Genomic DNA, 23,301 nt, shown 5'->3' with positions numbered 1-23,301 from the left:
AAATTAAATTGCATAGGCATTTGAAGGTGATAAGCCTGCAGGGCTATGGGATAGAGCAGGAGAGTGGGACTGACTGGATTGCTCCATGGAGAATGAGCATGGCCTTGATGGGCCGAATGGTCACCTTCTGTGCCACCATTGGCTCTTAAGTTCATAAGGTAATCATAGTAAGGAATGCCATTCAACCCATCTTAATTCATTCATCCAAAAAGACTGGCATTTGCTCACACACCTTATAATAGTATGTGCTACAGTTTGAAACCGCACACCATATATAATTAGACAATTGACTGAAGAAGAGTACTGCTAGTTCTGGAAAGCAGAAATAATTTACAATAAGGTAAGAAACAAGTACTTTATTTAGGAGATACCTTTACACAAGGGCCCAGATAAATCAATGAAATATGTTTCCCAACCTAAATTATGACATTTACATTTTACCCACAAAGCACATAGCTCATTGATAATTAAAATGAAATGATAGAAGACATTCACATTTTATTTTTGAAGCTCACCGATAATTAAAATAGAATGGCTCCTTCATAACTAAATTATTTAGACTGTTGCTATTTTTTTTATTGCTTTCGGATTAATTAACATCACCGACTTAATTCTGCCTTTGTTAACTCTGATACTGTAGTGCATTTAGTGATAATGCATTTTATGGTGGAATTGATGCTCAGCTGAGTTCAAGCTGACCATGTTGTCCACAACACAAAAGCAAAATACACTTCACATTTTTTCTTTCAGTTGCACAGGAAACTAGATTTTTCTTCATTAGTTTTTTTTTCTACCAATAACTTATTAAAATTATTTCTAGGTAGCTGCTTTATTTCAATTCAATTTTGGTTTCATCAGAACCTATACAGGTTGACTGAATCAAATGTAATATTGTTTATACTCAGATAAAAGCAAAAAACTGGTTGCTGGAAATCCAAAATAAATATTGTTAATTGTTAGTATAATATTGTATATACTCACTTGATTTTGCTTTGCACTGCAAATGTATGAGAAGCGTAAAATACAATAGAGAGCTTCAGAAATAAAATTAATTAACTTTCATACGTAGAACATACGTTTTCAATAAATAAAAATAATGGCGTTTTATTCAGTAAATTACCATTTACTGAATAAAACACTCAATCTAGGTCCCCTGCTTTTTGTGATGTTTATTAATGATTTGGATGTAGACGTAGGGGGAATGATCAAGAAGTTTGCAGATGACACAAAAATTGGCCGCGTGGTAGCTCGCGAGGAGGATAGTTGTAGACTGCAGGAAATATCAATGGACTGGTCAGGTGGGCAGAAGATATCAATGAACTGGTCAGGTGGGCAGAAAAGTGGCAAATGGAATTCAACACAGACAAGTGTAAGGTAATATATTTGCAGAGGTGAAACAAGAAAAGGATTACACAATAAATGGGAGGACACTGAGAGGAGTAGAGGAAGTGAGAGAACTTGGAGTCCACAGATCCCTGAAGGAAGGAGGACAGGCTGATAAGGTGATTAAGAATCCTTTAATTTATTAGCCAAGGCATAGAATATAAGAGCAGGGAGGTTAAGCTGGGACTAAAACATTAGTTAGGGTGCAACTCGAGTACTGTGTGCAGTTCAGGTCACCTCATTACAGAAAGGATGTAATTATATAAGAGAGGGTGCAGAGGATCTCGCCTGGACTGGAAAATTGCAGCTATAAGATTAATTCGATAGGCTGGGGTTGTTCTCCTTGGAACAGAGAAGGCTGAGGGGAGATTTGATTGAGATATACAAAATTGTGAGGTGCCTGGATAGAGTGGATGGGAAGGGCATATTTACTTTGGCAGAGAGGTCAGTAACCAGGGGGCATAGTTTTAAAGCGATTGGTAGAAAGATTAGAAGGGAGGTGAGGGACAACTTTTTTCACCCTCGCATTTGTGAGGGTCTGGAACTCACTGCCTGAAAGGGTAGTTGAAGCTGAAACCCTCAGGTCATTTAAAAGGTATCTGAATATGTACCTCAAGTGCCTTAACCTGCAGGGCTACAGACCAAATGAACCATGGAACCATAGAAAAGATGTGGTGCGGAAAGAGGCTATTCAGCCCCATTGTGTCTGCACCAGCCAAAACAAGAGAAAAAAAGAAACTAGCCATTCATTTTCAGTTCACTTTCCAGCACCTGGTCCGTAGCCTTGCAGGTTATAGCACTTCAGATGCAGATCCAGGTACCTTTTAAACGAGTTAAGCGTTTCAGCCTTAACCACCAACTTAGGCAGTGAATTCCAGACACCCACCATCCTCTGGGTGAAAAAGTTTTTCCTCATGACCCCTCTAATCCTTCTACCGGAATCACAGAAGTGCTACGGTGCATTAGGAGGCCACTCGGCCCATCGTGGCTGCACCGTCTCTAAATGAGCATTATGACTTAGTGCCATTCTCCTGCCTTTTCCCCGTACCCTTGCACATTGTTTCTATTCAAATGGTCATCTAATGTCCTCTTGAATGCCTTGAATACTAATCATCTTAAATCAAAAAGTGGGTAGCTCGCTTCTCAGCCAGTGCAGACATGATGGACCAAGTGGCCTCTTTCTGTGCCGTAAAGTTTCCATGATTCTATGTTAGTGTCTTTGAAGGCAGGCAAATCTAACTTTGTAAGAAGTACATGGGTTACATGTAGACAAGCAAAACCTTCATAGGGGGATCGTCTTTAGGATAAATTGCGATTTGTTAGGAAGTATATGGCTCCTTACTCCATTAGACTCCCTAAGTTTTGATAAGTTTTGCTTTCTTATATTTAACCATAATAGATGAGAAGATGGAATTGAAAAACATTCCCTATTCATCAGAGGAGCAATATGTTGTAAGGTCAAAGAAGGAGCTCTAATTAGGTTGTGTGCTGCCAGAATTGCTTCTTTCCAGCAATTCCAAGGTGCAAAACAACATCATATTACGAATGTGGCAACACTGGCATTTGTTAACCATCTCTAGTTGTCCTGAAAAGCTGAATGGATTTCGAAGATACTTCAGGGGAACTTTAGTGTAGGCCAGAATAATAGAAATGACACGTTATCTTCTCTGAAGGAGAATAGTGAACTCATGAGTTTTTACAACAATTTAGCAGTTTTTTTTCTGGTACCAGCCCACAGATAACATTTCTATGGAATTCAATTCCATGACTTGTTACATAGGTTGCTGGACCAGGCTCATGACCTCTGCTCTCACATTAGAAATCTTTAATTCATGAAGGGATATTGGAAAATTTAGTTACATCTATTTCCCATTTAATAAAATGATGATGCAGTAACAAACTAGATGCTTAAGATAACATGTGCCACATAGAAATGCAATGATATTTGTGGCAAAATGGCACCGTTCAGTCATGAGAGTGTGATCCATAAACATGGGTAACAGAATGGATTACCACATTCACCTTTTACTCTGAAGGCACACACAGTTAAAAGGAAAATTTTATTTTTCCGTTCCTGTCCACTCAAATTGGCTCTCACCCTACCTTTCCTAACTAACTACATCCATATCTCTGCCCTTGAAGTCAAATTACTTAAGAAATTATCATCGCTCGATTTCACTAGTGACCCAGTTCATCATATATCAAAATATATCATCCCTATAACTGATGTGAGTACACTTTAGGATAATAGTTTTGTTGATATTCAGGCACATAGCTTCTCCAACACCAAAACCACTTACTTCCAACTCTGTAACATGTCTCCACTCCTGCCTCAGGCTGTTGGCTGCTGAAACCTTCATCCATACTTTTATAATTCCAGTGCTTTTTTGGTCAGCCTCTCACCTTCCAGCCTTCACACACTTCAATTCATCCAAACTTTTGCTCCCTGCAACCTAACTTGCAGAAAGTTCTATTCACTCATCACCTCTGTGCTCATTCACCTTCACTGGCTCCTGGTTGGGTAACACGTCAAATTTGAAATTCTCGTTCATTTTTTCAAATCCCTCCATGGCCTTAGTCCTCCCTATCTCTGTAACCTCCTCTAGCCCTACAACTCTCCAGGGTCTCTCCACTTCTCCAATCCTGGCCTCTGGCACATCCACAATTTCTATCACCCCAGCATTGTGACCGTGCCTTGAGCTGCCTAGCATCCAAGTCCTGGAATTTTCTCCCAGAACATCTCTGCCTCTATACCTCGCTGTGATCTTTAAAGACTCTCCTTAAAATCTATCTGTTTGACCAAGCTTTTGGTTACTTGTTCCTGTCAATGCTTTGGGCTAGTTTATAATGTTAACGGTGCTATGTAAATGCAAGTTGTTGTTGTTCCACATTTCAACTATTACTGACAGAGACACTGTCACCTCACTTACTCCAGTTATTATGACAGCTTACTGCAAAATCATCATTCAAACTATTATTACAATTTCTTCTTGAATGCCCATGCGCCTTCAAAATACTGAAAGATTGTTACAATTTATAAATGATCACTTTTAGGTCCCAGGTGCTATTAACACTACTTGTGCCATTAAAAGCTTTCATATCTTTTTAATGTAGCAGGATGTTCCTATTGGCTTCAATCCATTTTACCATAACACAAGTAATTTTCTATCTACAACAGGTTTTGCTGCAGTTCTCAACAGCTGAAACGAAATTCAACAAATTGTGCACCTGTTCTGTCTGCTGTGCCTGTCTCAAGTGTCAGAAGTACTAATTTTCCAGGTACAAAGCCAAAGGTCTTGGATTTTCATATTCCATCATATCTATTGTGCAATTCTGAAAAGGGAAAGGTTTCAACTACGCTTATGGACAAACTTTACAACAAAAGCAGATTAATTCAAATGAACATTTTACATTCATTCATTAACTCAAAAATGATTTCAGCTTCTTTTATTTAGAGCCCAAACTGACAATAGTTATTACCATAAACTGGTATGTTATTATCAACGCATGAAAGTACAAACCTGTAAAAAAGTGTCTACTGGTGCTCATTCTGGAAGATCTCTGAACAGTACAGCACAAGTGCAGCAAGGCCAGCATGGTGATTATCATGACAATGCTCTGCCATAGGAGGGTAAGTTCAAAATGTTTCCCAAACCTGCATAAATAGTAAACAATGTCGTTAGAAGTTTGCATGCAGCATAAAATATTTTTTGAAAAGTGTAAACATAAAAATGATGCAAATATGTATGACAAGTAAACTCCCTACTGGTCAACTGAACGTATCCAGTGAGTAGCTAAGACATAAAAGACAGAGATTCCAGCCTTAATTCCAGGCTTTGCTGAATTAGCTCACTTCAACCAAGTTAGTACTATGACATGACAACTGGCCACAAGGCTCCTTGGTGTAAAAAGGGAAAAATTAACCAGGCTCCTGATTGCTATTCAATAGTCAAATAAATATTAATCCAGAATATTCCATGTGGTCGAATGGCTTAGTGTCAATTACTGTAAAACTTGAACATTGTCAGTGGTCACTTGAAGATATATAGGTTATTCAGCATGATGCAAACCACACTCCAACAAGCAGTCAAAACTTTCAGGAGAGAGCATTAGAAAGGAATGTCAGAAAATTAAATGGTTTTTAAGCATTGGCAACATAACAGTCTGTTTCTACCAATTAACTACATTCAAATTTTCAAAAAGTCACAGCAACAAGTCATAAAACCCTGTCATCTTTCTATGACAAGTTAAATAATAGCACAAAAATCTAGGCTGACACTCCAGTGCAGTACTGAGGTAGTACTTTTGTCAAGAAGATATAATAATGTCTATAATATTATTGGAAATTATTTTAAAATACAGTTCTGGTGGTGTCTGTGTCTATGCGTGTGTGTGTGTGTATGTGTGTCTGTCTTAATTGGATTAAAGCCAGCTGGTCTAGAGGCTTTGATGTATAGTAGAGAAGTAGCTTTGAAATCTTAATTAGGTGAACATAGGGAAGTTACACGGTGAAGTCTAAAGAGGGTAATTTGCATTTTTATATAAATTATTCATAAGAATGGGTGAAATATTACACCTAACCAATAAAGTGTTTACTTTTTCCAAAACTTACTAATAAAATTGGTGTTATGAAAGGGTTATATTGTTAGAAGAGGTAAAGTTCAAAAAACCTAATGATACAATGAGAATTTGCATTCAAAGAGGAATACATGTTTAAAGGAAGAGAAGGCTGTTGGTAAGAGAGAAGGAATTCTAAGATCCAAAGCCACCAGCCTGTAAGCCTCAAGCTGCTGTCTGCAAAGACCTAGAACTGAAAGAAACTCAATTTGAAGTCAGCTGTCCAGAGTGTGCTTTGCCAGGGATCTGTTTAAATCCATGGGCAGGATCTTCTGCTCGCCAACACGTAAAATGACGGAATAACATCGGATGGAACGCCCGTGTCATCCCACATCATTTGCATTTTCAGGCCAGTGGGGGCGCAGCCAAGTCAGCTGTGCACCCGCTGACTTGTCAACGGTCTACTGAAGCCATTGAAAAACTAATTAAGGTCATTAATGGATCTGCCCGTCCAACCTTAAGGTTGGCGGGCAGGCCAGGAGCACTGGCAAGCTTCAGAAAATGCTTGAAACCCCATCCATGGGTGGGATGAGGTTTTATGGGGGTGTTTAAATTTTTATCTAATTGATCAATAAAAGTTATGGACATGTTCCAACTCATGTGACAGTGTCACATGAGGGGACATGTCAGGTAAATTTCTTTATCATTTGTAATGAAAATTTTAATTCCGAGGCGATCTCCCTGAGGCAGCACTTAGCTTCAGGGAGATCTGTGCGCCCTTTTGTGCATGCGCAAAAGAGCACACTCCCGGCTGAGGGAATCCCACGCCCCCACCCCCCACCTCCCCCGCCCGCCCGCACAGCGAGTGCATAGTGCTTCCTGGTGGGCGTCATGCTGGGTGGGCCTTAATTGGCCTCTTGAGACTCAGTGGTCTTATTATAACTGAATTCAAAGCGTGCATCTCGAAACATACAGATTGCAAAAATTGGTTATGGCAGTTGTTTCAAGTTTCCCTCTGGATTTTGAACAACTCAGCATTTGCCATCGGCTGAGTCATAATAATTGGGGGCTCATCTGGGATATATTTGAAATTCCTTGATTTTTTTTGGAATTGGTGAATCTCAAGGTTACATGTACAAGAAGCACTTTGAATTCAGGAGTGGGTGTGAAGGATTTTTGAAGTGGTGAGACTGCAAAAATGGTTCTATCCATGACTAAATCTTTTTTAGGAGTAGAAGATATAACTTTGATTGGGTTACAGAAAGTATCCAAGAATAAGTTAAAAAGAGTTGGCGAATAAGTTGCAACTGGGGTTACCTGTGGGGGCTAGGAGAGCAAATATAATTGAAGGTATAGCACAGCATTTGAAGTTGGGAATGATACCTGACACTAGTGAGTCACAGCTGTAGGTAATGAGACTTCACTTAGAAATGAAGAAGCTTGAACTCGAACAAGCAAAGGAAATGAAAAAAAACTGGAACTAGAGGCAGCAGAAAAAGAAAAGGAAAAAGAGAGATTATTTCCAAAAAAACATGGAAATATGAAAACTTGATCTCCAGAGGGAAAAGTTAGCAATGGAAAAGAGAATTAAGGAAAGAGGCAGAAAATATCAGCTTAAAAGGCTGGATGTTAAAAAAGAGATGTCAGATTCTGAGGAAAGTTCCAAAGAGGAAAAAACCTTTAACTTAAAACCCAGTGGGGAGATGTTTAAATTTGTACAAGTTCTTCCAAAGTTTTGAGGAAAAAAATGTTGAAGCATTCTTTATTTCATTTGAGAGGTAGCTAAACAGATTAAATGTCCACAGGAAAACTGGACATTGTTGTTACAATCCAGGTTGGTGGGTAGAGCACATGAGGTATATGCTTTGCTATCAGAAGAAACATTGGTGAATTATGATGTGGTAAAAAAGGCTGTTTTGAGTGCACATAAGTTGGTTCCTGAGTCATACAGGCAGAATTTTAAGAATATGAGAAAATAGCCTGGGCAAACTTATATTGAGTTTGAGAGAGAAAAACAAAGTAATTTAGACAGGTGGATATGGGCATTAAAAATAGAGACAACATACGCTACCCTTAGAGAAGTATTTCTTTTGGAATAATTTATAGATTCAACTCCTTCAGTAGTGAGAACTCATGTGGAGGAACAAAGGATTCAAATGGTAAGACAAGCAGCAGATAGCTGATGATTATGAGCTAGTTGATAGAGCCAAGACATTTTTTTCATCAGCTTTTTAAACCAGAAAGGGATTGAAAGTTGGAAAGTGAAAGGAAGGTGGGCAGTCAGGGAAGAAAAAGAGTAGCTGGAAATTCCCGGGGAGTTTTTTTTTTTCAGAATAAAAAGGAAGGTGCTGAGAGTAGAAATGGCACTTGAAAATTGAGGTGTTTCATTGTAATAAAATTGGACACACAAAGTCAGTGGGCTAGAATTTGCAGGGAAAATCTGGTGGAATTATTGGGATGTAGAAAAGTTCTAGAAGCAAGAGTACTGTGGGTTCTGAGGTTCTGGCACAGGAAAACCCAGTGTTTCTATACAGATAAAACTGGAAGAATCAGTGATAGGTAAAGAATTGGGAATGCGTTCACAATTTACCCAAAAGAATTCAGAGCAGCATGTTTCAGAAATGTTTAAAGATTTTGTGTGTGAAGGGAAAGTCTTTCTATGTGTACAGGGTGGAGTAGGTAAAGATGTTAACATTTTAAGGAACACGGGGCTAGTCAATCCTTAATATTGTGGGATAGCGTAAGATGGGTTAATAACAATGAAGCTGTCTTTTAGGTTTATGATGGTTCATTTTTCGATTAGGAGGGGATCAAGATGATATAATAATGTCTATAATGTTATTGGAAATTACTTTAAAATAGAGTTCTAGTGGTGTCTGTGTCTCTGTGTGTGTGTGTCTTAATTGGATTAAAGCCAGCTGGTTTAGAGGCTTTGATGTATAGAAGAGGAGTAGGTTTAAAATCTTAATTAGGTGAACATAGGGAAGTTACAAGGTGAATTGTAAACAGCGCAATTTGCATTTTTAAGTAAACTATTCAAAAGAATGGGTGAAATATTACACCTAGCTAGAAGTAATTAAACAATGTGTTTACTTTTTCCAAAGCTTATTAATAAAATTAGTGTTATGAAAGGGTTGTATTGTTAGAAGAGGAGAGGTGGAGTTCAAAAAATCTGGTGATACAATGAGACAGAGCTAAAAGAAACTCATTTTGAATTTGACAGTCCAGAATGTGCTTTGCCAGGGGTCTGTTTAAATCTATAGGCAGAATTATGCCCTTGGTGGACAGGATCGGTGGGGGTGGTCGGGATGCTGCCCATGATCGGGACTAGACCATGATTTTACACTGGCGGGCCAATTAAGGCCCACCCAGCGTGAAACATGACGGGCAGCGCTCCACACAAACTTCACACATGTGTGTCAGTGTGCATTTCATAATCTCCTTGAGGCACAGAGCTGCCTCAGGGAGATGAAGTGTTTTAAAAAAGAAAGAAAAAGAAAATGAAAATGTAACAAAACATGTCCCCTCATATGACTCTGTCACATGAGCAGAGAAATGTTATTAATTAAATTTTAAAACTTTTATTTTATTTTTATTTGCTTTTGGAAACCTCGTCCCACCCATGGATGAGGTTTCCAAGGAAATGCAAAGTCCGCTTGCCTTTTCATCTGCCCGCCAACCATAAGGTTGAATGGGCAGCGAAAAATTTAAGTTAATTGATTATTTAATGGCCTTAACAGGCCTTTTAATTGTCAGCGGGTGTGCTGCCAATTCTGGTGCGCACCCGCTGACCGAACTATCGCACGACTGCATGTTGACATTGACATGCTTGGCTGACATCAACACACGGTATTTCAAGCTCAAGCAGGTCAGGCGTGCACCTGACTGCCAAATGAAAGATTCTGCCCTATGTGTTTTACTGTTGCCTTAATGGAGGTGTGACTGAGAGTCAGATTAAATTAGGGGATTTTTTAGAATTTATTATCTTAGTAATTTATAGACATATGCTTGCAATCCTTTCATTAATAAATGTTTAATTTAGTTTTATAGAAACCTCTTCAGACTCAGTGGTCTTATTATAACTGAATTCAAAGCCTGCATCTTGAAACATACAAATTGCAAAAATTGCTGATGACAGTTGTTTCAAGTTTCCCTCTGGGATTTGAACAACTCAGCATTCACCACTGGGTTTGTCATAATAACTGTACTGTTGGAACTGCCATCTTTTGGACAAGATGTTAAACTGAGGCCCCATCTGCCTGCTCGGGTAAAAGAATGTATGGCACTATTTCAAAGAAGAGTAAGGAAGTTATCCCCGGTATCCTGGTCAAGGTTTTGGCCTCAATTGCCACCACAAAAAAATACAGATTACCTGGTCATTCTCACACTGCTGTTTGAGGGAGCTTGCTGAATCATATTGGCTGCCACGTTTTCTACATTATTTCACTGGATGTAAAGTGTTTTGATGCCTGGTGGTCATGAAAAACACTTTGTATAAATGCCAGTCTCTCCTTTCTCTTTTACAATACTGCTATCCTATAACTGACATCTAAGGTTTATAGTGCGCTAACTTCTTTAATTTCAAAGAAAAAGTGGTGATTGAGGAAGGGAAGAATCATATTAAAGAACATCAATTCCTGTTTTCTTTTTCCCAACGGTACAAAGAAATTGTTATGCTATCATATTATTCATAAAGAAATAGGAATTTATTGTTATGTACGTCTGGAGTGCCACATTTTACTGCTGCACTGCAGTTATGTGCCAGGTAACAATAAAAACCTAGGCACTCTATGTACCGGCTCCAGTCTTCCATGGATGAGCCATAAAGATCAATTCTGCCGAAGAGTGGCATGACTGATGAGTATACTTTTCTTTGTTTGCTTGATGAACTGCTTCAGTACATGTCGTGTATAGTACATACTGCATACTGCGAAAAAACTTTTTCACACAACGAGTGGTTCGGGTTTGGAATGCACTGCCTGGCAGTGTGGTGGAGGCAGGTTCAATCGAGGCATTCAAGAGGACATTAGATAATTATTTTAATAGAAACAATGTGCAAGGGTATGGGGAAAAGATACAGCAATGGCACTAGGTTATAATGTTCATTTGGAGAGCCGGTGCAGACATGATGGGCTGAATGGCCTCCTTCTGTGCCATTAAGATTCTGTGATTCTGCGAAAAGAAATTCACACATCCATTCGGATCAGGAAGAGGGTGAGAAAAAAAGCCCACAACCATAAATCTGAAGCTGAACCTAGATACTGGAGCACAGAGTAACATCATCCTGCTCATACTATATACTGAAAATTTGAAAGTAAACGGGTACCCAAGGAAAGGAGCCCTGAAACTGGTAGGGGGGGCATAGGGTGGGAGGACTGAGATTCAACAGCTAAGAACAACCCAAATCGGAGAGACACACAAACAAAATTATAAAGCTGAAAAGAGAGACATAATGTCCAAACTTTTCCTCTTGCACTCATTGGGACAAATGCAAGAATGCCAAATTTCAAACTATCACAACAATTTATACAACAAGAGGAAAGGATGCTGACTGGTTGGCAAGTCCATTCTGTTTGGCCAAGGCATTGCCATGCAAAAAGCAACAGGGAACAATAGGCTCCCCATGCTTCTGAGTAATTCAAAAAAGGTGCAAAGCTTTGTTTGCAGAGAATAGGTCCCTGCATATGAATTTATTTCACTTCTAGCAAGTGTAAACGAGCCACATTACAAACTCAATGACTTTAAATTGCTTGCTAGTGTAGCTGTTGGAGTACTCAGGATTGTTCAACAAGTGCTGTCTAATCACGGAATCACATCTAATAATAGACATTTTGTTTTGGGTTTTGCAAGTATTCTCTACTCTTCCCATTGTGAACGGCAAGAGGAATACATTGTTTAATTCAATCAGCAAATCATTGGAATGTTTGCCTACGTAACTGGCATTGCACCAACACTGAAAGTCATATATGACGTTGCTCAATTGTGTGGGAAGCAAAATGTCTTTTTGGCCTTATGGCATCATTCATATAGTGGAAAATGCCAGTTAAATCACCATTGTACAGTGGCAGCATGAAATGGCTTGCTCAGCCTGCTATTCATATTTTTGAGAAATACTGCCTTTCCATGGTAATTTGAGGCAGACACTTTTCAGGTTCGAGATTAGCCTTCTTGGCAATCTTGTAAATAGGGCCATAGCCATTCACTCAACTTGCAATCTTGATACAGAGTTAGAGTATCAAAGTTATCCTGCAGGACAATGGCTGTCCTGATCAGATCATTGTTCGCTGTGTATTGCACAAACTCACAAATGGGCCAAAGCCCAACTGCAAAGTGCCCAGTCTACCTCCAATTAACCTGGAAAGGCAAAGTATCTCAAAAATTAGAGCAGCATATTATGCAAGCTGTTTCATGCTACTACTATGCAGTGGCTATGCGAGTGGCATTTTCCACTAACTGGATGCGGCTATCGGCCCAAAATGATGTCTGTCTACCATACAGTTGAGCAGCATCATGTTTGAATTTCATTGCAGCTGGTATGCCGCACACGTAGGCCATATGTCCCAACCATTGGCTGATTGAGTCATAAAACATAACCTCCAGCTGTTCGTAGTAGGCAGAGTACAGACCATACTCAACCAGCATGTGCATGCAAAGCCCAAAACAAAATATCTACTGTTAGATGTGATTCTGCAATTTGGCAGAACTTGCTGAACAACCTTGAGTGTGCTAACAGCTGCACTAACAATCAGTATAAAAGAATCAATCAAGCTCATAAATTGGCTCCTTTACAGACTGCTAGAAGTGAAATACATTCACACAGGGATCCATTCTCTGCAAACAAAAGGAATATATTCAAGCTTTGTATCTTTTTGGCTTTACCCAGAAGCATGGAAAGCCAATAGTTTCCCATTGCATTCTTCATAGCAACACTTTGGCCAATCAGAGTCAACTCACCAGCCAATCAGCACCCTTTTCTCTTGTAGATAAATTGTTGTGGTCATTTGAAATTTGGCATTCTAGTCCTGATGAGTGCAAGATGAAAAGCTTCAGCAACATGTCTCACTTTTCAACAATATTCATGCCCTGGACTAGCAAATGAACTGAAAAAAATATAATACCTGTATGTTCTACATCACTGAAACAGTTGGTCCTGCTATCCTGGGGTTGCGCATGTGAAGAGCTGCAGCTTATCTCAGTAAACCAGAGATGAAAGGAGGCCATGTTGAAAGTTGAAGATACTATCCCATTAAAAAGTGCCCCCTGATCAGAGCATGGGGAGGTGAGGCGATGGTGAGGTGGTATTGTCGCTGAACTAATGATCCAGAGACCCAGGGTAATGCTCTGGGTTCGAATCCCGCCATGGTGGATTTTGAATTTAATAAAAATCTGGAATTAAAAGTCTAATGATGACCAATCTAATTCCCTTTAGGGAAGGAAATCTGTCACCCTTACCTGGTCTGGCCTACACATGATTCCAGACCCACAGCAATGTGGTTGACTCTTAAATGCCCTCTGAAATGTCCTAGCAACCCACTCAGTTGTATCAAGCCACTACAAACGTCACAAAAAAGGAATAAAACCAGACGGACCACCCAGCATCAACCTAGGCAGTGGAAATGACAACAGCAATCTCAGCCCTGTTGACCCTGCAAAGTCCTCCTTACTAGCATCTGGGGGCTAGTACCAAAATTGGGAGAGCTGTCTCACAGACTAGTCAAGCAGCAGCCTGACTAGTCATCCTCATGGAATCATACCTTACAGATAATGTCCCAGACACCACCATCACCATCCCTGGATATGTCTTGTCCCACCGGCAGGACAGGCCCAGCAGAGATGGCAGCACAGTGGTATACAATTGGAAGGGAGTTGCCCTGGGAGTCCTCAACATCGACTCTGGACCCCATGAAGTCTCATGGCATCAGATCAAACATGGGCAAGGAAACCTCCTGCTGATTACCATGTAACACCCTTCCTCAACTGATGAATCAGTGCTCCTTCATGTTGAAAACCACTTGGAGGAAGCATTGAAGGTGGTAAGGGCACAGAATGTACTCTGAGTGGTGGACTTCAATGTCCACAACCAAGAGTGGCTTGGTAGCACAACTACTGACCAAGCTGGCCGAGTCCTAAAGGTTATAGCTGCTAGACTGGGTCTGCGGCAGGTGGGAGGGAAGAAAGGAAAGAGGGAAAAACATACTTATCCTTACCTACCTGCCTGCCACAGATGCATCTGTCCATGACAGTATCGGTAGGAGTGACCACCACACAGTCATTGTGGAGGATACCCTCCATCATGTCCTGTGGCACTACCACCATGCTAAATGGGATAGAATTCAAACTGATCTAGCAACTCAAGACCGGGCATCCATGAGGCGCTGTGGGCCATCAGTAGCAGCAGAATTGTACTCAAACACAATCTGTAACCTCATGGTCTGGCATATCCCGCACTCTACAATTACCATCAAGCCAGGGGATCAAACCTGGTTCAACGAAGAGTGCAGAAGGGCATGTCAGGAGCAGCACCAGGCACAGCTAAAAATGAGGTGTCAACCTGGTGAGGCTATAACACAGGACCATGTGCACGCCAAACAACATAAGCAGCAAGTGATAGACAGGGCTATGCAATCCCACAACCAATGGATCAGATTTAAGTTCTGCAGTCCTGCCACATCCAGTCGTGAATGGTGGTGGACAATTAAACAACTCACTGGAGGAGGAGGCTCCACAAATATCCCCATCCTCAATGATGGGGGAGCCCAGCACATCAGTGCAAAAGATAAGGCTGAAACATTTGCTACAATCTTCAGCCAGAAGTGCTGAGTAGATGGTCCATCTTGGCCTCCTCTGGATGTCCCCAGCATTACAGATGCCAGTCTTCAGCCAATTGGATTCACTCCACGTGATATCAACAAACGGCTGAAGGCATTGGATACTGCAAAGGCTATAGGCCCTGACAATATTCCGGCGATAGTACTAAAGACTTGTGCTCCAGAACTTGCCGTGCCCCTAGTCAAGCTGTTCCAGTACAGCTACAACACTGGCATCTACCCAGCAATGTGGAAAATTGCCCAGGTATGTCCTGTATAGAAAAAGCAGGTCAAATCCAATCTTGTCAATCACCGTCCCATCAGTCTACTTTTCATCATCAGTAAAGTAATGGGTCATCAACAGTGGTATCAAGCATCACTTGCTTAGCAATAACCTGCTCACTGACCCCCAGTTTGGGTTCTGCTAGGGCCACTTGGCTCCTGACCTCATTACAGCCTTGGTTCAAACATGGAAAAAAGAGCTGAACTCCTGAGGTGAGGTGAGAGTGGCTGCCTTTGACATCAAGGCAGCATGTGACAGAATGTGGCATCAAGGAGCCCTAGCAAAACTGGAATCAATGGGAATCAGGGGGAAAACTCTTGCTGGTTGGAGTCATACCTAGCACAAAGGAAGATGGTTGTGGTTGTTGGATGTCAGTTATCTCAGCTCCAGGTCATCACTGCAGGAGTTTCTTAAGGTAGTGTTCTCGGCCCAACCGTCTTCAGCTGCTTCATCAATGACCTTCCTTCCATCATAAGGTCAGAAGTGGGGATGTTCGCTGATGATTGCACAATGTTCAGCACCATTTGCGACTCCTCAGATACTGAAGCAGTCTATGTCCAAATGCAGCAAAACCTGGACAATATCCAGGCTTGGGCTGACAAGTGGCAAGTAACATTCGCACCACACAAGTGTCAGGCAATGACCTTCTCCAACAAGGGAGAATCTAACCATCGCCCCTTGATGTTCAATGGCATTACCTTCACTGAATCCTCACTATCAATATCCTGGGGGTTACCATTGACCAGAAACTGAGCTGGACTAGCCACATAAATACTGTGGCTACAAGAGCAGATCAAAGGCTAGGAATAGTGCCATGAGTCACCCACCACCTGACTCCCCAAAGCCTGTCCACCATCTACAAAGCACAAGTTAGGAGTGTGATGGAATACTCCCCAATTGCCTGGATGAGTGTAGCTCCCACAACACTCAAGAAGCTGGACACTGTCCAGCACAAAGCTATCCACTTGATTGGCACCACATCCACAAACATTCACTCCCTCCACCACCAATGCACAGTAGCAGCAATGTGTCCCATCTACAAGACGCACTGCAGGAATTCACCAAGGCTCCTTCGACAGCACCTTCCAAACCCACGACCACTACCATCTACAAGGACAAGGCCAGGAGATAGCTGGGAACACCACCACTTAGGAGTTCCCCTCCAAGTCACTCTCCATCCTGACTGGGAAATATATCACTGTTCCTTCACTGTCGCTGGGTCAAAATCCTGGAACTCCCTTCCTAACAGCACTGTGGGTGTACCCACACCACATGGGCTGTCGCTCACCACCACCTTCTCAAGGGCAATAAATGCTGGCCCAGCCAGTGAAGCACATATCCCATGAATGAATAAAAAAAAATCTGATACAAACGCATCTGGAGTCTTTCAATGAAATGGTTGAATGCTTTGAAGATTTTGAGTATCACGTCACTATAGACCTAGCGAAGAAACCAATAATTCACCCTCACGTAAAATACCTAGAACTAAAATGAAAGTTTGAAAAAGAGCTCTAAGTGATGGAAGAAAAAAATGTGATCGCCGGAGTCACAGGGCCTAAAATTGAGTAAATTCCATCATAGTGAGAGAGAAGCCAAATGAACAGCTAAGAATTTTCCTGAATCCCAAACATTTTAATCAAGCAATGAAGAGGAATCACCACCATATTCCAATACTGGAAAAGATCACTCCAGCACCGGTGGGACAGAGGTTATCAGCAAGCTTGATGCTAGAAATGGCCACTGGAGCATGAAGCTTGACAAGGAATCTTCACTGTTGACAACATTCAACACACTCTGGCTGGTACAAATGGCTTTAAAGTGAGTCAGTATGTGTTCCAAGAGAAAGTAGATGAGACATAAAGGGGAAGCAAAGGAGCGGCTGACATAGCTGATGATATTCAGATCTATGGGGTAGATGAAAAGCTCCTCAGAGTTAGGATTTCACTCTGAAATACATGTCAAGATGAGAAATGGTTCTAGCAGATGCCCTATCTCAGTTGTTGCCACAGGGGAAGCAAGAAATTTTTAAAAATCAACATATAAAGATCCATCAGCTAGTGAACATGACACCACTGAAACTGAGTTGAATTAGAGATGAGACCAGCAAATATGAAGAGTTACGATATTCTCTCAGTAAGTGATCCAGAGATGGCTTAATAAGATACAGCAAGCCCATATGGTAGTACTGGTCAATTAGAGATGACAACTCACTGGAAGATGGTGTTCTGCCAACTGGATCCTGAATAATCATACCCAAAATGATGCAGGAAAAACTTCTCCACAAGATACATCAAGGCCACTTGGGAATGGAGTAGTGTAAGCTCAGACCTAGATGAGCTGTGTAGAGAGGCACCAACAAAAGTATTGAAAGAATAGTGTCTACATGCAATGTGTGTCAGAAGTACAGAAACATACAGCAGAAAGAGGAGATGATAGCTACTGAAGTACCACCCAGATCATGGCACACTGTGAGAGATTTACTCACACACAAACAAGAATGGTATCTCATAGTACAGACTGCTACTCAAAGTTTCCTTTTATTTAAAAGATGAAAATTTGAGAGCTACAACAATCACCTCAACAGTATGAGTTCCGTTTGCTCAGCAAGGAATTCCTAAAATAATACGTGACAACGGAACTCAATTCACCTCCAGAGAATTTAAGAAATTTGTTGCACAGTATGGGTTCAACATCACTTCATCACCACATTACCCGAGGGGACACGGGTTTATAGAAGGACACATCTAGGTGGTCAAAGGAACCTTCACAACATACCAAGATACAAAGGAACACATAAACCTTGCCTTGTCAGTCTGATCTGCACCTCTCAAGGCTGACATGAAATCGCCTGCAGAGCTGTTGAATGGAAAAAAGTATAACACAATTCTTCCAAGCAAGATACTTCCTCCAAATGACCAGGAGGAAGTAAGACAACAACTCACTGATGCACAGATAGAAGAAGGTCTATACTTCAACAAGCTTACCAAATCCGTGCCCAAGCTGTTGAAAGGACACACTGTAAATGTACAGGTTTCAATCATGAAAACCTGGAATGCAGGAACCCAGCTAAAGTTGTTGGCGAAGCTGAGACTCCAGGTCATATGTCATAGAGACCAAAACCAGTAAGCAAATGAGAAGGAGCAGATTCTATATTCGACCTACACCTGAGATGGAAATGCAGAGGAGAAAATTAACACCACCAGCAACATCACTAGCCAGTGGGACATCATCATCAGCATCACCAACAAGTGGTGAAACATTTTTTTTTTGCAAAAATATACTTTATTCATAAATCTTCAACAACATTTCAAACCATTTCAAAATCACCATCACAAAAATACAATCAGGTTCAACTTTTACAACATGAATCACAAGTTGTATCAGTGCAAACAATGAATATTACAATCATTGGCAGACATTCATTTTGAGCTGTACATCCCAAGGGGCTCTTTACAGTTCCCAGCCCCTTGGTGCACTGTGGCAGAAAGGTCTTAGGCAGCGACCCTTCCCCATTGCGCGTTTGCGGCAGCTGCCCCAAGCTTTAGTGTGTCCCTCAGCATGTAGTCCTGGACTTCGGAATGTGCCAGTCTGCAACACTCGGTTGGGGACAACACTTTGCGCTGGAAGACCAACAAGTTACGGACAGACCAAAGAGCGTCTTTCACCGAGTTGATGATCTTCTAGCTGCAGTTGATGTTTGTCTCGGTGTGTGTCCCTGGGAACAGCCCGTATAGCACAGAGTCCTGTGCCACAGAACTGCTCGGGATGAACCTCGACAGAAACCACTGCATCTCTCTCCAGACCTTCTTTGCAAAGGCACAATCCACAAGGAGGTGAACAACAGCCTCGTCCCCACCACAGCCACCTCAAGGGCAACGTGCAGAAGGGGTGCGACTCCTGGCGTGTTGGAAGGATCTGATGGGGAGGGCTTTTCTCACCACCAGCCAAGCTACATCTTGGTGCTTGTTGGAAAGTTCTGGCGATGAGGTATTCTGCCAAATGACTTTGACAGTCTGCTCGGGGAACCATCCCACAGGATCCACCCTCCCCTTTTCCCGCAGGGCCTCTAAGACGTTACGTGCCGACAACTGCCTGATGGACTTGTGGCCAAAGGTGTTTCTCTGCATAAATTTTTCCACTAGGGACAGGTGGTACAGCACGGTCCAACTACTTGGAGCGTTCCGCGGCAGCGTGACCAGACCCATCCTTCGCAACACTGGGGACAGGTAGAACCTCAGCATGCAGTGACACTTGGTGTTTGCATACTGAGGGTCTACGCACCGCTTGATGCAGCCACATACAAAGGTGGCCATCAGTATGAGGGCGATGTTGGGCACATTTTTTCCCCCTTTATCTAGAGGCTTGTACATCGTGTCCTTGCGGACACGATCCATTTTCGACCTCCAGATAAAGCGGAAGATGGCTCGGGTGATCGCCATCATGCAGGAGTGTGGAATGGGCCAGACCTGCGCCACGTACAGCAACAGCGAGAGTGCCTCACACCTGATGACCAGGTTCTTACCCGCAATGGAGAGGAAGTGTCGCTCCCACATGCCCAGTTTCCTTTTCACCATAGACACTCGCTCCTTCCAGTTTCTAACGCATGCCCTGGTCCCTCCGAACCATATCCCCAGCACCTTCAGGCCGTCAGCCCTGACAGGGAAGGGGACAAAGGATCGGTCAGCCCAGTTCCCGAAGAACATGGCCTCGCTCTTCCCACGATTTACCTTGGCTCCCTAGGCCAGTTCAAACTGGTCACAGATGTGGATCAGTCTGCGCACTGACAGCGGATCCGAGCAGAAGACGGCGACATCGTCCATGTACAGGGAGGCTTTGACCTGAGTGCCTCCACTGCCTGGGATCATCACTCCTCTTATGCCCAGATCCTTCCTGATGGACTCAGCAAAGGGTTCTATGCAACACACGAAAAGAACAGGCGAGAGAGGACAGCCCTGCCTGACTCCAGATTTAATCGGAAAGCTATCTGATTCCCACCCATTGATTGAGACTGCGCTACTGATGTTAGTGTAGAGCAGATGGATCCAATTGCGAATTCCCTCCTGAAACCCCATTTTGGAGAGCACATCCACCATGTAGGTGTGCGATATTCTGTCAAAGGCCTTCTCCTGATCCAGGCTGATGAGGCAGGTATCCACACCCCTGTCCTGTACATAGGCAATTGTATCCCTGAGCAGCACGAGGCTGTCAGAGATCTTCCTGCCCGGCACAGTGCAGGTCTGGTCAGGGTGGAACACCAATTCCAGAGTGGATTTGACCCGATTGGCGATGACCTTGGACAGAATCTTATAGTCCACATTCAACAGTGAAATGGGTCGCCAATTTCTAATTTCCTCCCTTTCCCCCTTGTGTTGTAGATGAGGGTGATGATGCCTTTCCTCGTGGATTCTGACATACTGCCGGCCAGGAGCATACTCTCGTACACTTCTAGCAGGTCCGGGCCGATCCAGTCCCACAGAGCCGAATACAACTCCGTCGGCAAGCCGTCGCTTCCGGGAGTTTTACTCTTCTCGAAGGATTCAAGGGCCTTAGTCAGTTCGTCAGGAGTTAGCGGTTTGTCCAGGCTCTCCCGTGTACTGTCGTCTAAGACCTCCATGATAGAGGACAGGAAGGACTGGGAGGCTGTGCTGTCTGTGGGCTTCACGTCATACAATCCGACATAAAAGGATTTGCTGATCCTCAAAACGTCGGATTGGGATGACTTTACTGAGCTGTCTTCTTCTTTCAGGCTGCTGATCACAGAGCTCTCTCTGTGTACCTTTTGGAAGAAGAAACGTGAGCACGTATCATCCTGCTCCACGGAGCGGACTCTGGAACGGAAGATGATCTTGGAGGCCTCCGAGGCAAAGAGCGAGGCTTGCTGGCTCTTCACCTCTTGGAGTTCCTCCTTGACATCAAACCCTATTAACTGCAGCCGGAGCAGATTCTGCATGTTTTTCTGAAGTCGGGAGATTCCCCTCTGTCCCTTTCTAGTTTTCTGGGTGCCTTTGATGATGAAAAACCTCTTGATGTTTCCCTTGATCACTTCCCACCAGTCTGTCAGTGACTCAAAGAGGGGTTTCACGGTTCTCCAACCTTTGTAATCCCTCTTGAGCTCCTCAATGTTCTCTGGGGTCAGCAGTTGCATGTTTAGCTTCCATGCCCCCCCTGCCCACCCTCTGGTCCTTCTCTAAGTGGCAGTCAGCCAGTAGGAGGCAGTGGTCAGAGAAGAACACCGGCTTGACGTCGGTGGATCTGACTGCGAATGCACGGGACACAAACAGGAAGTCTATCCTGGAACGGATGGACCCGTCAGGCCACGACCAGGTGTATCTACGCGGAGCTCCATCTGCAGGGTTGCTGAAGATGTTGTGCAGCTTGGCATCCTTAACTGTTTCCAAGTCACAATGTCACCAGCAAGTGGCAGAACATTAGCAACATCAAGCAAGACTCCTACAACACCAGGAGCAGCATGCCAACTCACCACAGAGCCTGAGAGGAATGGATAGGGTAAATAGTGAGAAGCTGTCCCCACTCAAGAAAACATCAAGAAGTAGAGGGCAAGATTCAAAATAGTTGGCAAAAGGAGTAAATATGATGTGAGGAAAATTTTTTTCACCCTGTGATTGTGACATGGCCAAGCAAATTGATTGTCAACCTGTAAATCCTTCCAATACAGCCAGGAGAATGTTCTGGTCAGCCAGAACAGTATGGTCACTACAGCAACCCTATGTTAAAAGACTCCACGTGACAGCTCTTGCCTCGGGCTCCATGGCAAGTGTCTTCCTTGTTTCAAGGGATTGCTTGAGAAAGTATTGATAGGAGTTCCCCATTTATACTATCCGACTATTCCCTTTCCCAGAAGCGTGCTCTGTGTGCATGCATAGAGCCTCCTGACCGGCAGTTAAAGTTTAAGTGTTTAGAGTTTGTAATAATTACACCATCTAAATATTTACATTAACTGGAAGTAGGTGGAAAATAATCAAAGAAGTCTGAGAGCACTTTTAAAAATGGTTTGACCTTTTACTAGTGTTACACTGCAGTTTACATATGGAGTTGCCTCTCCCACTGAGTCCCACACTGCATCCCTGGAGCTAAGTTGGGCCCTAATTCTGGATTTATGATGCAACTTTAATAAGACACATAAGTGACAGTTTAACTGGGAAGAGTGCTGTGCACATTAAAACCATGAAGTTTGAGACCTCTCTTGTAGCTGATTTCACAATAGTCTGCATTCCTAAATAATGTCATATAAATTCTGCCTAAAAGTATAAGTAGCTTCTCAGGAAATAGTTTGATGAGTTTAGTCCATTATTAGTCTGCAGGCAGTATAGAAAGCAGCACAAATTATGAGGAAAATCTGGAGGAATTTGGGATCTTCAGTCTTGGAAGGAGGCAACAAAGCAAGGACCCTATTGCATAAAATATATAAATTATGCAGAAAAAATAAATCTGGGACAACAATAACATATTTATATGACACATTTAACATAGTAAAATGTCCCATGATGCTTCACCAGAAGCATTATACAAGTTTGACACAGCGCATGAGGAGATATTAAGGCAGACTTGGTCAAAGAGAAAGGTTTTAAGGAGCATTTTAAAGATGAGAAGAAAAGTAAAGAGGTTTAGGAAGAGAATTACAGAGCCTTGGCAGCTAGAGGCACAGCCATCAATGGTGCAGCACCTAAAATTCAGGATGCTCAAGAGGCCAGGATTAAAGGAGCACAGGTAATGTGCTGTTGAGAAAATTACAGAAATAGGAAGGAGCGAGGCCCTAGAGGGATGTGAAAATGAGTAAGAAAATTTTTAAAACGAGAGGTTGCTTAACTGGGAGCCAATGTAGGTCAGCGGATGCAAGGGTGATGAGTGAATGGAACAAGATAAAAACAAAAAACTGCGGATGCTGGAAATCCAAAACAAAAACAGAATTATCTGGAAAAACTCAGCAGGTCTGGCAGCATCGGCGGAGAAGAAAAGAGTTGACGTTTCGAGTCCTCATGACCCTTCGACAGAACTAGGTGAATCCAAGGAATGGGTGAAATATAAGCTGGTTTAAGGTGGGGGGGGGGGTGGGGGGGGTGGTGGGTTAGGTGGGGGGAGAGAAGTGGAGGAGGGTGGTGTGGTTGTAGGGACAAACAAGCAGTGATAGAAGCAGATCATCAAAAGATGTCACAGACAACAGAACAAAAGAACACATAGGTGTCGAAGTTGATGATATTATCTAAACGATATGAATGGAACAAGATGCAAGTTAGGACATGGACAGCAGAA

General features: G+C 42.5%; 1 protein-coding gene across 1 annotated transcript in view; it reads right to left on the bottom strand.

Moving 5' to 3' along the window:
* Window positions 1-23,301, bottom strand: part of si:dkey-246g23.2 (solute carrier family 66 member 2) — a 71,528-nt gene that overhangs the window by 46,637 nt on the left and 1,590 nt on the right. Inside the window, exon 3 of the mRNA XM_041191866.1 lies at window positions 4,905-5,038. Coding sequence (XP_041047800.1) covers window positions 4,905-5,038 — 134 coding nt within the window. The remainder of the gene's footprint in view (window positions 1-4,904; window positions 5,039-23,301) is intronic.

Source organism: Carcharodon carcharias, chromosome 7 (genome assembly GCF_017639515.1).
Source record: "Carcharodon carcharias isolate sCarCar2 chromosome 7, sCarCar2.pri, whole genome shotgun sequence".
NCBI lineage: Eukaryota > Metazoa > Chordata > Chondrichthyes > Lamniformes > Lamnidae > Carcharodon > Carcharodon carcharias.
Note: the sequence above shows the minus strand (reverse complement) of the source record. Positions and strands in the feature narration are given on the sequence as shown.